Raw genomic sequence first — 14,573 nt, 5'->3', positions numbered from 1 at the left:
TCTCTCCCTCCTATCCCCTCACTTCTCTCTCCCTCCTATCCCCTCACGTCTCTCTCCCCCTTCCTATCCCCTCACTTCTCACTCCCTCCTATCCCCTCACTTCCCTCTCCCTCCAATACCCTCACTTTTTATCTCCCATACCCACTCTCTCTTGCATTTCTCCTTCTCCCTCTTACTTTGCCCCCCCCCCCCTTCTCGCCCTCTTTTCTCTCTTGTTCTTCTTTATCTCCTCCTCTGCTCTATTTTCCCTCTTTCTTTTTCTATGACTTTTTCTCCCACACACCCCTGCTTATACCGTCTATACTCCCCCATCCTACTTCCTCTGTGCGCTTCATATTCTCTCTCCTATTTTTGTCCCCGTCTCCACTTTTCCCTCTCTCTCCATTCTCCCTCTACCTTCTCCTCCTCTCTCCTTTCCTCAATTTCTCTTATCCCCACCCCCCTTTCACTACATCCCCTTTCTCTCTCTCTCTCCTCTTTTTCTCCAATTTTATTTTTTTATACCTGCTCTTCCTCCATACTTCCCCTCTCCCCTCTATATCCCTCCATTCCCTTCCCACTCCCTCCCTTTACCCCTCTGTCTCTCTTCTCTCTCTCTCTTTCTCTCACAGGTTTGACTGCCTCATAAAGACAGTTCGCTCAGAAGGATTCTTTGGAATGTACAGAGGTATTGAGTAGGAATCAGATCAAAGTTTTATGATGGAATGTTATTTCACTAAAACCAGAGGCCCAGAGGAATCCCACAAGTAAACAGGGAAAACATCAAAGGTTGTGGTGCAACAGTCAGTAGTTGTGTAATCCCATCTCACTTGGTTCTGTTATATTCACTGCCACACAACTTGTGCTCCACATTTTCTACTCATAAATATTCATGTTAGTATGACAAAGGGACCCTCCACTTTACTCAGCCATGGCAAACGTAAACTGCGGTGGCTACCAAAGAACTAAAAGTCCCAGCTTTTCTAGGCTGACAGTGGTTGCCAGGTGGGACATGCTGGGATTTATACTTCAACAGCTAGAAGGCTGGACGGGGGAAAAAATCTGCAAAATTCTCCAGAATATTAGGAAAAAGATCTCTTCTGGTCAAACACTATATAAGACAAGCAGACTAAGGACATGGATTACTGGAACCATGTCCTGTGGTCTGATGAGACCAAGATAAACTTATTTGGTTCAGATGGTATCAAGTGTATGTGGTGGTAACCAGGTGAGTAGTACAAGTGTGTCTTGCCTACAGTCAGGCATGGTTGGTAGGAGTGTTATGGTCTGGGGCTGTATGAGTGCTGCTGACACCGGGGAGCTACAGTTCATTTAGGGAACCATGAATGCCAACATGTACTGTGACATAATGAAGCAGAGCATGAGCCCCTCCCTTCAGAGACTGGACTGCAGGGCAGTATTTCAACATGATAACAACCGCAAACACACCTACAAGACCACTGCCTTGCTAAAGAAGCTGAGGGTAAAGGTGATGGACTGGCCAAGCATGTCTCCAGACTTAAACCCTATTAAGCATCTGTGGGGCATCTTCAAACAGAAGGTGGAGGAGTGCAAGGTCTCTAACATCCACCAGCTTCGTGATGTCATCATGGAGGAGTGAAGAGGACTCCAGTGGCAACCTGTGAAACTCTGGTGAACTCCATGCCCAAGAGGGTTAAGGCAGTACTGGAAAATAATGGTGGCCACACAAAATATTGACACTTTGGGCCTAATTTGGACATTTTCACTTAGGGGTGGTGTACTCACTTTTGTTGCCAACGGTTTAGACATTAATGGCTGTGTGTTGAGTTATTTTCAGGGCACAGCAAATTTACACTGTTATACAACTACATCCACAGATCTGTATACAACTACAGTAACTCCATATATCTATATACAACTATACTGTGTATCCATATAACTATACATAACTATATCCCTATATCTATTCAAAACTATATCTATACACAACGATATCCACGTGTATACACAACTATATTTTAGATGTATGTTATGTTTTCTTCTTTTGTCCTTATAATATGTACAATGTTTAAAAATATGTTGCACAGACATTTGTGCTAATTGTCACCTTTTATCTATCACTGACAGGGGCGGCTGTAAATCTAACACTTGTGACACCAGAAAAAGCAATCAAACTGGCAGCTAATGACTTCTTTCGAAACTTTCTTTCTCAAGAGGGGTATGGTTTATACATTCTAATTTCCTCGGCTCTGTCCTGTTCTCCTCTCTTTTGCACTGTACTGCTCTGTAAAGCTCTATTCTGTATTAGACTATTTACTTAGCTCTGTCCTGCTCTTCTGTCCTCTTCTCTATTCTGCTCCACTTTGCTCTGCTGTCTTTTGCATTGCCGTGCTGTCCTCTGCACTGTGCTGCTCTCTTTTCCTCTACTCTGATCTGTTATGTCATGCTCCCTTCTGCTCTTTCCTGCTTCTCTCTGAACCGTCCTGATTTTCTGTCCTCTCCTTTGCTCTGTTCTGCTTTCTTGGCCTCTAATTTGTTCTGTCCTGCTCTCCTCTGCTCTGTCCTGCTCCCCTCCACTCTCTGCTGAACTGCTTCCTTTCCCTCTCCTCTGCTTTATCCTGTTCCCCTTTCCTTACCTTTGCTCGGTCCTACTTTCCTTAATTCTCTGCTTTTCTCCTCTCCATCCTGCCCTCTTCTGCTCTGTCCTGCCGATATATTCTTTTTTACTTTAGTTCTCTCTTCCATTCTGTTCTGCTCCCCTTTACACGGTTTTGGTCCTTTTTTGTCTGAACTGCCCTAATCACATCTGTTGTTCTGCCGTGCTCCCTTCTGCTTAGCCCTGTCCTGCTGTTCTCTACTCTGTTCTCTCTTACTCCCTTCTGCTCAGCTCTGTCTTCTCTCATCTGCTCTGTTCTGTCCTGCTTTCCTCTGCTCTGGTCTGTCCTACTCTCCTTTGCTCTACTGTGTTCAGTCCTACCCCCCTCTGCTTTAATTTTCTATGCTTTATTTTCCCCTTCTCTGTACTGTAGTTGTTTCATCTCATCTACTTTGTTCTGTCCTGCTCCACCCTGTCTTGTTTTTCTGCCCTCTCCTCTGCTCTGTCCTGATCTTCTCTGCATTGTTTCGCTCTCCTGTCTTCTGCTCTGTCCTTCCCTCTCCTGCTCTTCCCTGCTCCCATCTGCTCTGTCCTGCTCCCCAATCCGATGCCCTGCTTTTTTCTCTTCTCAGCTGTTCTCTACCCTGTTCTGTCATGATCCAATCTGCTTCATTCTGTTCTTTTCCTTATCCCTTTGACTCTCTTCTGTGTTCCAATCCAAAATTAAATTTTTATGGCCAACTGTTCAAAAAATTAGGGAACGGCCCAGACTTTTTAGGGCCCATCAACATAAAAGGACACCTGCCAACAGGGATACTATGATCTTATTTTTGTCACTGGCCCTTCGTAGGTAACACTTTCCTAATGATATTTTAACATGCATGTGTGGTGACAATGCTCAGGCAGGTTGGTATCATCCTGTATAAGACTGGCCATCGTGTTATGGCTGCCCATTATTTGGAAAGCTGCCCCCAAAAACATCTTCAGTTTTACAGTGTAGAAATATTATAAACTTTGTAACTGTGATTTTGAATTGCAGAAAAAAACAATAGTTTTTCATAGATTTTTTCTCACTTTTTTTGAACAGCTTGTATTTTATTTGGATTGTCTCTAAATTCCTTAACTGTTGGCAACGTTGGAGCTTCTCTGTTCTGCTCCATTATGTCACTATTATTTTATCATTTTCTTTTATGTCTCTGTAGGAAACGTTTCTGTTTGTTTCGGTTTTGTCTTGTTTTATCATTTTAAATTTGTTGACTATATATATATTTTTGTATAAGATGTCCTCTTTACTGTTCTGTTTTCGAATATAGTGCATTATATGAAATATTGCTCGGTTATGACCTGTGGGTCTGTCACTCCCTCTTGTGGTTACAGAAAGGAACTGACGCTGTTCAGAGAAATGTTGGCTGGATGTGGGGCTGGGACCTGTCAGGTGGTGGTGACGTCCCCCATGGAGATGCTGAAAATCCAGCTGCAAGATGCAGGACGCCTGGGTAATCTGGGGTACGGGAGAGCCTCATGCATATACAGTGTCCCCTTTAAATTACTTTCAGGGTTGACATCGTAGTAGCCATTTTGCAGGCTTAGTCAATATTCATTATACATTAAGGTTATGAATACACTAGGAACTAGTGACTACACCAAAGCGTTTGGCACAAATTGCCACTATTTCCTGGTGGATTGAAAAACCGACTTGTCACTATTTCCTGGTGGACTGAAAACTGAATGAATGTTCAGGGAACAATATGATGCTCATTGTGCTTTCTACAACTGAACTCTGGACTTTACTGTTGCAGCAACACAGAAAGTTGTAGCTGGTGACGGACAGGCCACCATCTCTCAGCCTGCCCAAAAACCCTCCGCCTTACGGATAGCGAGAGACCTTCTCCGTACCCAGGGCATCTCTGGAGTGTACAAAGGTCTGGGGGCCACACTACTCAGGTGAGAAAAACAGTCATCTGCGCTAATGTAAAACTAAAATACCAGCTCTGAAATATATAATGCTTTTCTCTTCTGAACAGAGACGTCCCATTCTCCATCATCTATTTCCCGCTCTTTGCCAATCTCAATAAACTGGGACAAAAATCCTCCCATGAAAAGGCGCCATTTTACCACTCGTTTTTTGCGGGATGCATTGCTGGATCTGTGGCTGCCGTTGCAGTGACACCACTCGATGGTGAGTGGAAAGACTTCACATTCTCAAAGACTAAAGGGATGTACACACTAAGGGACATGATTGAAAAAGGTCTGCCGATCGGCATCCGATCAGCACTTGTAGCCAATGGCTGACTGGTCTGTTCTGGCAGAGGGGTCGTCCCCTTCAGAAAAAAATAGCTCAGCAGGGGAGATTGCTGTACTAACATTGCATAGTTAGCACAGTGGCTCCTCCTGAACATATCATACTTACCTCCACTGTGCAGTTTGTTTTGCACTGTTCATAGACACAGAATGCCCGACTCGGCCCCGTCCCCCACATCATTGGATTTGAGTGACAGCAGTGGGAGCCAATGGCTGCGCTGCTATCAATCTATCCAATCAAGAGCCAAGACCCCGGCCAGAGAGGGTGAGCGTGTCTCCGGCGTGGGAACGAACAGGCTGAGGTGAGTAAAATGGGGGTGCTGGTCAGTGACAAAAGTTTTTTCACCTTAATGCATAGGATGCATTAAGGTGAAAAAACATGAGGATTTACGGCCCCTTTGAATCTGAGGTTCAATTTGTTTATATTTTGCCCCCCCCATCAACGTGCTAATTACATTTTTAAATATAGCTTTCTATTTTCATTACATACCTTATTTTATACCCAGTGACATCATCACTAGGTTTCTGCGCTTCGCTATGCAGGCAGATCATGATTGCTACGAGGGACTGCCTGGGTGTTTACATAGCTCCTTGCAAACATCACAGTACTCATCTCAAAAGCCCTCTGTTCTGATGAAATCAGTTAGCTGATTCTTGGGAGGAGTAAGTCAAATATCGAAATGCCATTTGATGTGTTTGTCCCCCCTGTTCCTGCCCACAACTCTGAACATTGCCACTCACTCAAGGCTGGGTGGGGAATGTATACTTCAAGTAGCTGTATATACACCTCAAGGGCTCAAGGTGCAAAGACACCAGGAATGACACAGCAGCTGGTTAAGTAATAGCAAGAAATATATTGCAACAGATAAAACAAAGAAGAAACATACTGTAATGAATAAATGGTAAAATAAATATACTGCTATGATTAAACAGTATGGCAACAATTATGCAATAGGAGTAATATGCTGCAGAAACAGTAATTGTTCTAAAACACACCTGTACTGGGCAACCCTAACTAGAAAAAAATAAATACATATATATATATATATATATATATAGATATAGATAGATAGATAGATAGATAGATAGATAGATAGATAGATAGATAGATAGATAGATAGATAAACACACATAACAGTTAGCAGTTTACTTCTATATTTCTTCTGCTGACCAACTCATTTGGGGCCCAACCATTATGGTGGAGCACTCTTAAGAGCTGGTGCAGGGGCACTGCCACTGTATTTCTTGCACACAACTCTGTTCCTTTCTTTAGCAAGGTGTAATGCAGGGTTGGCCAGTAGCCTCTCACCACTCTGTCAGAAGGGGATCTTTCTCTGCTCACTGGCAATGTGTACCCCATTCAGTGTCCTCAGCATCCAGCTCCTAAATTGGACAGTAGGCTCAACCAACATCTAGGATGTTCTCTGATGTTTCGGAATGGCTGCCACTGTGTCTCTTTTTCACTCAGTTGCGGTGGTCTGCTTGCAACCTCCATTTCTCTGCAAAACATCCCCTCTTAGCCTGGGAAAATTACAAAACTCCTCCTACTCTCCACCACAGTGCTTCTGGGAGTTGATGTCTCTTCCTTTAGAGCAGTGGTCATCAACCCTGTCCTCAGGGCCCACTAACAGGTCAGGTTTGCAAGATAACTGAAATACATCACAGGTGATATAATTTTCTGCTCAGTGATTGCAGTATTCTAGTCTGCATCTCCCCAAGGTAATATATAAAACCTGGCCTGCTAGTGGGTCCTGAGGACAGGGTTGATGACCATTGCTTTAGAGCACATGGGTCAAACACAAGGCCTGCAAGCCAAATCCGGCCTGCTAAGCCATTTCATGTGGTCCTTGCATCCAGTTTTTTTTTCTTTTTTGAGCAACTCCATTCTGCCATCTCTGGCTCCCGGCCTCCGCTTCCTGCTTCCCTGCTTACCACTGTCACAAAAGAATACCTTTGTGTTTGCAAGGACAGCTTTCCTCTTGGCAACCCTCACAGATCCCTGTCTACCCTGCACTCATGCCAGGGACAAGGGATGGGGCACCACGTGGTAAGCTGCACTGTGATCCCCATCTGTGCACAGATGCCAACCAATGAACTTGCTGCAAGTGAGAGAGCGAGGTGGAGCAGCCTACACTTCCCAGAAGTACTAGAAGGCTTGGGGGGGGGGGGGTGAGGGCTGTGGAGGGAGGTATGTGCAGAGATGGGGGTTGGGGGAGACTGGTGCAGAGGTCAGAGCTGAGGATGGGTGGAAGTAAGATGTGGACAGCCTGTGAAAAAGAGCTGAACATTGCACACTGCACGCTCCTAAACCCTGGACTCTATACATGCATCTCTAAACTCTGCAGGTAAAACAGTCCTGGGATTTATTGCCCCTGTAAGATAGGCCCACAGTGCAATTTGGCCACACCCACCATTCCATGTGGTTCAACCAGGAGGGTGGGCAGAGAGACATGGTTGAGATCCTACTCTTATTCTCTGAGGAAAAAAAAGGCATGGGTAAATATAGTCTTACAAATACAACTGGCCCTTTGAGGGCAACCATACTGCTGATGCAGCCCCAGATTAAATTTATTTTGACACTCCTGCCCTAGAGTCAAACAGTCTGTAGAAACCAAACTACACTTCCCACAATCCTTCACACTTCTCAGAGTCTCTGGCAGTCAACATTCTTGGTTTGCCCCTTAGTGGATGGAGGGCAGCATAACGCTGGTTGCTATATGTTTTGTAATAGCCCAGCCATGCCTGTCTCCTCTGCAGCACAGACACAAGTCCTTCTCCTGGCTGCTGGCTGGGCTTCACCTTTATGGGTGGATGTAATCCTGGTGAAAAGGGTGCTCCTAGACAGGATGTATTTGTATGCAGACTGCCTCAGGTATAGTCCACATGTGGCAATAATGGGGCTAGATGAAATGGTGGACATCTTCTAGCCATGAAATGAGTTGGGCTCTATCTGACTTGCTGTAGCTTTTGATGCACATTGTGAGGTGGTCACTGTGCAGTGAATCTGTGTAATCAAATGGTGTACATAATAGGAGCTCTCGGTGTTAAACCACTGCCTTGCAAGTGGTGTTGTCCGGCTGCTGTGCACACTCCTTCAGTTAAACATTGAGCTGTCTATCAGGTCTGCACGTACCTTTTGAAGGCCTGATACCCCCAAAAAGCATGGGACCCTAATCCCTTAGTCTGTATTGTTATGGTTTGGCTTTAAGTATTTTAATTAACACTTTAATAAACAAGACATTATAATTGTATATATGTGAAATCTTTCAGTGCTAAAGACGCGGATACAGACACTGAAAAAAGGAATTGGTGAAGATACGTATAATGGGATTATTGACTGCGCCAGGTAAACTTTCAGCAATAACACTGAATTTATAACCCACCATCTTGAGGGGAACTACAAATTGCAGCATGCTTTGCCAGAAAGGCACAGCTTTGTCAGAGGCAATGCTGCAAGAAAGAAAGGTAGATTTTGATCTCTGGAGGAAAGGTCTAGTGATCTCACACCATACATGAGGAGAACAGAAGTAATAATAATCCCACTTTATGTAGACGTAGATGAGTAATGAGAGTGATCTAATTCCCTACAGGCAGCGTATAGGAGTGATAGTAATCATACATTGCACAGGCAGAGAATAGGTGTTATAGTTATTCTACTCCGTATAGGCTGAGAATAGGAGTGATAGTAATCCCACACTATACCAGAGAAGAATAGGAATGATAGTAATCCCATATTGTACAATAGGAGAATAGGAGAGATAGTAATACCACACTCTACTGGAAGAGAATAAGAGTGATGGTAATCCCACACTGTACAAGAGGAGAAATAGGAGTGATTGTAATCCCACAATTTACAAGAGGAGAAATAGGAGTGATAGTAAACCCACACTGTACAAGAGGGAATAGGAGTGATATTAATCCTATAGGATGAGATTAGGAGTGATTTTAATTCTACACTGTACCAGAGAAGAATAGGGGTGCTAGTAATCCCACACTGCACAGGAGGAGAATAGGAATGATAGTAATGTCATACTGTACAGGAGTAAATAGAAGTGATAGTTATTCCATGCAATACAGGAGTAGAATAGAAGTGATATTAATCCCGTGCTGTACAGGAGAAAATAGAAATATTAATCCCATGCTGTAAAGGAGAATAGAAGGGATAATTAATCCCATGCTGTACAGGAGAATAGAAGGGATAATTAATCCCATGCTGTACAGGAGAATAGAAGGGATAATTAATCCCATGCTGTACAGGAGAATAGAAGTGATAGTAATCCCATGCTGTACAGGAGAATAGAAGTGATAATAATCCCATGCTGTACAGGAGAATAGAAGTGATAGTAATCCCATGCGGTACAGGAGAATAGAAGGGATACTAATCCCATGTCATATAGAAGTAATAATAATTCCATGTCGTACAGGAGAATAGAAGAGATAATAATCCCATGTTGTACGGGAGAATAGAAGAGATAATAATCCCATGTCGTACAGGAGAATAGAAGAGATAATAATCCCATGTCGTACAGGAGAATAGAAGAGATAATAATCCCATGTCGTACAGGAGAATAGAAGTGATAATAATCCCATGCTGTACAGGAGAATAGAAGTGATAGTAATCCCATGCTGTACAGGAGAATAGAAGTGATAATAATCCCATGTCATACAGGAGAATAGCTGTATTTTGTATTTTCTCACACCTATTTTTTGCCCCTTCCCTCTATAGGAAGATCTGGAGGAATGAAGGTCCATCCGCATTCATGAAGGGAGCCTGGTGCAGAGCCCTGGTCATCGCCCCTCTCTTTGGCATAGCACAAGTTGTGTATTTTATTGGAATAGGTGAATTTATTTTGGGATATTCCAATTAAATATCAGCAGGAAATCTGGAATCTCTCATAGAGAAAAAACATCAACAGAACATTCTTAAGAACCTGAATGATTAGAGAGAAGAGATGGAGCCATCCAGTAGCTTGTTTTAGAAGAGACTTCTTTTCATCTTCAACTTTCTGCATTTATAGATGTTGTCTCGAAGGTAATACAGAGTGGCTTATTCAAAGGTGGGGCCATTTTATCTATCTGCAGCCGCATCACAACAAATATGAAAACATCTAGTAATTTCTTATTATTCTGCTTATTTCTTCTAAAAATACTCAGCCTGAGTCCCTGTGAGCAAATGCTCAAGCCACCCAAAAGTCACATTTCATTGGTTGATAAATGCTGGAGCATTACTCTCCTGACAGTATCTTCTTTCCTTTGGTGACTTTGCTGGTGAGATTTCTGCATCAGGGTTCCCTCCATTCCTGTGCTACAATTCTGGGTTTTCACTCCAGCTGTGCCCATCAGGGTGGCCCCCACTATCTCTGTGCTGAATTCCTAGATCTGGACACCTGCAGCGACCATTATGAGTGGTGTCTACCATTCCTGCTCCGAGTTCCCAGGTCTGAATACCCCCTGTGACTATTGTGAGGAATCCCAATGCAAAACTGATATTTCAGTAGTTGGTGAATGTTGGAGTGTTACACCCCCTGACAATCTCTTCTATCCTTTGGCGAATCTATTATGAGATTTTGCACCTGCTGTGCCAATTGAGGGGTTCTTAACCTCCCTGCACTGAGTTCCTGGATCTGCACACCCGCTGTGCCCATTGAGGGGTTCCCACTATCCCTGTGTTCCTAGATCAGCACACCTGCTGTGTCCATTATTAGGGGTTGCCACCCTTAATGTTAGTGTTAGAGAAAACAGCAGCCCAGCAGGCTCTACCTGCTTAATTCTATTGACTGCTTTTATTCAGTTCTGATTATTGCAGCAAGCTCTTTATAATTACACTGTCAGTGAAATTATTTTTAAACTGCAGTCATTGGTAGTATAGTAATAATTAGCATTATTAGGCTGCACAGAATGCTGCAGCCTTGTTGGGTGCACTGTAGTAAAAACGAAATACTAAATTATTTAGGATGGAACGTTATATATTCAATATATAGATATTTTTACATTTAAAATGTTCTTTTCCAATTCATTTGAATGTGCAAGTAACTATTTGCTGAAGTAGAACTTTTGCAATGCTTCCATCTTGTGGCAAAAATTGATAATTGTAGGTAGTAGAATATTGCAAGTAGGCACCTTTCGTGTTATATGAAGATCTACACAGAAACGTACTATTTGTCATCAAACCTTGCCAGATTCTATGCCTTTCATCTCCCTTGCTGTTGGTCCACCAACGTGATTTAAGGCCTTGCTAATAGGTGTGGTAGGTGTGGTAAGAGACAATTTTCATTTTAAGATTTAATTTGCACAATGGGACTCCTTACAGCCATAAGGTTGCACAGGTGTCTAATTTGCAGTTAGATTATGATTTTATGAGAGGCATATTTTGATAGAAGCGGTTTAAAAGATAATTTGCTTCTGTTTTATATGTATAGAAAATACATATATTTTTTACCATTATACAGCAATATACAGTATATACTAGACAAGTTAAGCCTTATTTACTAAGTGTTATCTGCTTTGTCGCATACTAGTTAATTAGTGTCAAACTTCCTAGCTGCCACATTTTAGTGGGGTTTATATAATGAGGTTCTTCCTTGCTTTTAAAAAAAAAAACATTATGCAACTACATAAAACACCTTTGTCGCAGCTGGGATTTTTTCAGAAGTTTTAGTTTAATCTGTGACATTACCTGAACTCAGTATTTGTGCTTACTTGCCATATGCCAGCTAAAATCTGAAATAAGGTTTGGCGTGGGAGTGGCTGCACTGTAAGGCAGGAGAGGAAGGGGCTTGTGTAGGTTTATAGGGGAAACAGGCTTTGCAAACTTTTGAAAAGTGAGTTCACCCTCCTCATACTATATGACTGTAGAGAAAAGCAGGGCTGGGCAGCGCATATCCTGTATGTGTACATTAATGTGTATGTCAAGACAAAAACATATTTTTTAGTTTTGGATAAAGTAGGAAATGACAACAAACATTTGTTGGAGGAAATTTTGAGAACCTGCTAGCCAACATTTGCTGGTGGAAAGTACGACAACAAATGTTCGATGGAGCATACACATAGTCGGACTTTCTGCCAACAAGTTCACATCCAACATTTGTTGGAGGAAAATCCGATCGTGTGTACGGGGCATTAGACATCACAAATATGAAAGTAAAAGTAGCGCCCTACCTTTCTGGTCACTCTTTCATCTAGTCAGATACATCATCTATAGAATGATTCTTCCCAGCTGTAGGGCACCAGGCCTAGGGTAACATATTGTCCTTTGTTTACAGGATATAGAGGTGCAAAAACGTCCATTTTAAAATGTAAATTTTGGTCTGTATAGTTTTGGTAAAATTTTATTTTAGCACATTTCTGTAAAGCTTATTGATGTCTAGTATATAATATACATAGTACTGTCTGACTTTATTTGTAAATCAATAATACATTGTTTAAATCTGTGAAGGGTCCAGTTTCTTATCCATAAAAGAGGTGTTATTCTGAGCCAACACTGTTGGTATGTTTGGGCCAACATGAGATGAAGACAACCTTGTCACTTTGAGAAGGGGAACCTGCAAGGCCCCCAAAAGATTGGCATTCTTTTGATCTATGTGATGCTGCCTTCACAATAAATATATGAAATAAATTTTTCCGTAGTGCTGGTGACTATGCGTCTTGTCACCTGAATATGTCAGAACTCAATCTGTAGCTATCACTATTTATCCAAAGTACAAGTACTGTCAGGAGTGGAGTTTCCAAATTGGAATTTATCACATTTAATTATCTAAAATCAATCTAGGATCACTTATGACTTTGTCAAGTGTACTTCTACACACTGACTGATGACATCGGCCGCAGAAAGGTGCAGGAGCCAGGCCGGGTCCCGTGTTGTGCCACAGACATCATAATACAATACACATGCCATATATCATATAATAAAGTTTTGCAGCTTTCTATGTCATCCGCTGCTTATGAAACTGAACAGATAAATTGCAGACTCGCAGATGGGACATTGTGGAACCATGTATCAATAACACTAAAAAATGACCTTGAATGTGTTTGAATACACCTGAGAATGTAAGAGACCAAACAGTCTTAATACAGTGATAAAAACTACAATGTTTTATTAAATAAACCACAATACACTAAAATAACAAAATTAATTTAGTAAAATCCCTTTTTACAAAAAGGGCATTATTTCTACACATTACGTATATTTTCTAGCACATTTCTCAATATGACTAATCCCCTTACATATTACAACTTGTTCTTAAAAATATAATCCTCTTTTCAGTAGTCCACTCATCAGTTTACGTGAACGAAGAAGGGGAGTAGTCTTTCCCCAAAAATCTAGCTTTCTCAGGATGATAGAGGAAGGTTAAAAGTGCAACTAACGGTAAAACTTTTTTTCTTTAGCTTTGGATAGAATGGAAAGGAAAAGGAACACCTGTCAGGTTTTTTTTGTGGTCTATGCCAGCATTAGGGAGCTTCAACCTCAATATTTGTCCTGTTTACTGTTATCACCGAAAGTGAAAGTAAAACAAAATCCCAAATTTTGGGTTGGCACCGAAACAGTAATAGAGATGAAATCTTCCAATGGGGACACTAGATTTGGTGACACCCTGGGATTCCCTCACTTTGAGGGATTTCCTTTCACTTCCTGTTTTGGCTTTGGGACAGAAAGAAAATGAACAAAATGAAAGAAAAACGTTTTTTTTGCCTATAGTTCTACCTTAACATTAAACCATTGCCCGTCCGAACATCACACTGAGTCAGTAAACCAGTCAGACAGTAGAAGCACCTGGGACACTTTGTGGAAATCTGAGGTCAGTGAGCATGCTCAGTCGGTCTATTGGGATACTACCATAGTGGGTGTCAATGTAGGTTACAGACATAAGTGGCAGTTTTTCCATGAGTTATACTTTGATGTCAACTCAGGTTGCTTCCACTGGAGGTATTAACTGGCTTGCTGACTCCTTAGTGTTATGTTTATAAAGATTGGGGTGCAGTGGGCGTGGCTAGCCATGGTGGAGTCCGGACACTAAATCCTGTGCTCCCGACACACAGGGCTTTCCCCACGGCCTAACAATTACCTTTAGTGGGCACCCGACACATGCCCAGAAAGGAGGGGGTCCCAGAGCGTCCTGCGGTTCCGCATAGCGGTGGCAATCACCCGTTATTTCACCGCACAGGCTCCGGAGACCTCGGACCTCATGGAGGGGGTCACTGCCAACATGGCACTGTCTCCTCCAACAACCAACTGCACAGAACGGAGCCGCTCTCCTCCACGATCCTGTGAGGCTGATCCACCCGCAGTGCTGGCTACTGAGGTGAGAGAACACTCTCCAATCCCCTCACCATGCCTGAATCTGTCTCCCTCTCCTGTTGAAACTGATGACAGGCAAGCCATGACTGATACAACCCCATTAGAAGCCCTTAGGCCAGGGGTCTCAAACTGGCGGCCCTCCAGCTGTTGCAAAACTACAAGTACCATCATGCCTCTGAGTGTGGGAATCATGCTTAAAACTGTCAGCCTTGCAAAGCCTCATGGGACTTGTAGATTTGCAACAGCTGAAGGGCCACCAATTTGAGACCTCTGCCTTAGGCAAATACAGCATAGCATGGCTACTCTCCCTACCAGACAGGAACTGGAACACTGGGCTCAACGGATCGAATCCTCCCTCAAGAAAGAGGAGGAGAATCTCCGGGCTCAAGTTGCCCACACTGACAACAGAGTTACTGCCCT

The 14,573-nt window shown here is 42.7% G+C and overlaps 1 protein-coding gene across 2 annotated transcripts in view; it reads left to right on the top strand.

The window, feature by feature from the left end:
• SLC25A18 (solute carrier family 25 member 18) overlaps positions 1 to 9,914 on the top strand; it is a 33,287-nt gene extending 23,373 nt beyond the window's left edge. For both annotated transcript variants that reach the window (XM_077468865.1, XM_077468864.1), the window contains exons 5-11: positions 612 to 667; positions 2,089 to 2,179; positions 3,935 to 4,053; positions 4,357 to 4,501; positions 4,582 to 4,736; positions 8,129 to 8,204; positions 9,585 to 9,914. In XM_077468865.1, the coding sequence (XP_077324991.1) occupies positions 612 to 667; positions 2,089 to 2,179; positions 3,935 to 4,053; positions 4,357 to 4,501; positions 4,582 to 4,736; positions 8,129 to 8,204; positions 9,585 to 9,726 (784 nt within the window). In that variant the 3' untranslated portion in view covers positions 9,727 to 9,914. The remainder of the gene's footprint in view (positions 1 to 611; positions 668 to 2,088; positions 2,180 to 3,934; positions 4,054 to 4,356; positions 4,502 to 4,581; positions 4,737 to 8,128; positions 8,205 to 9,584) is intronic.
• Positions 9,915 to 14,573: the final 4,659 nt, after the last annotated feature.

This window comes from Lithobates pipiens, unplaced genomic scaffold, assembly GCF_037356315.1.
Source record: "Lithobates pipiens isolate NorthernLeopardFrog02 unplaced genomic scaffold, aLitPip1_a1.2 Scaffold_8, whole genome shotgun sequence".
Classification (NCBI taxonomy): Eukaryota; Metazoa; Chordata; class Amphibia; order Anura; family Ranidae; genus Lithobates; species Lithobates pipiens.
This window is presented reverse-complemented; position numbering and strand designations above follow the sequence as displayed.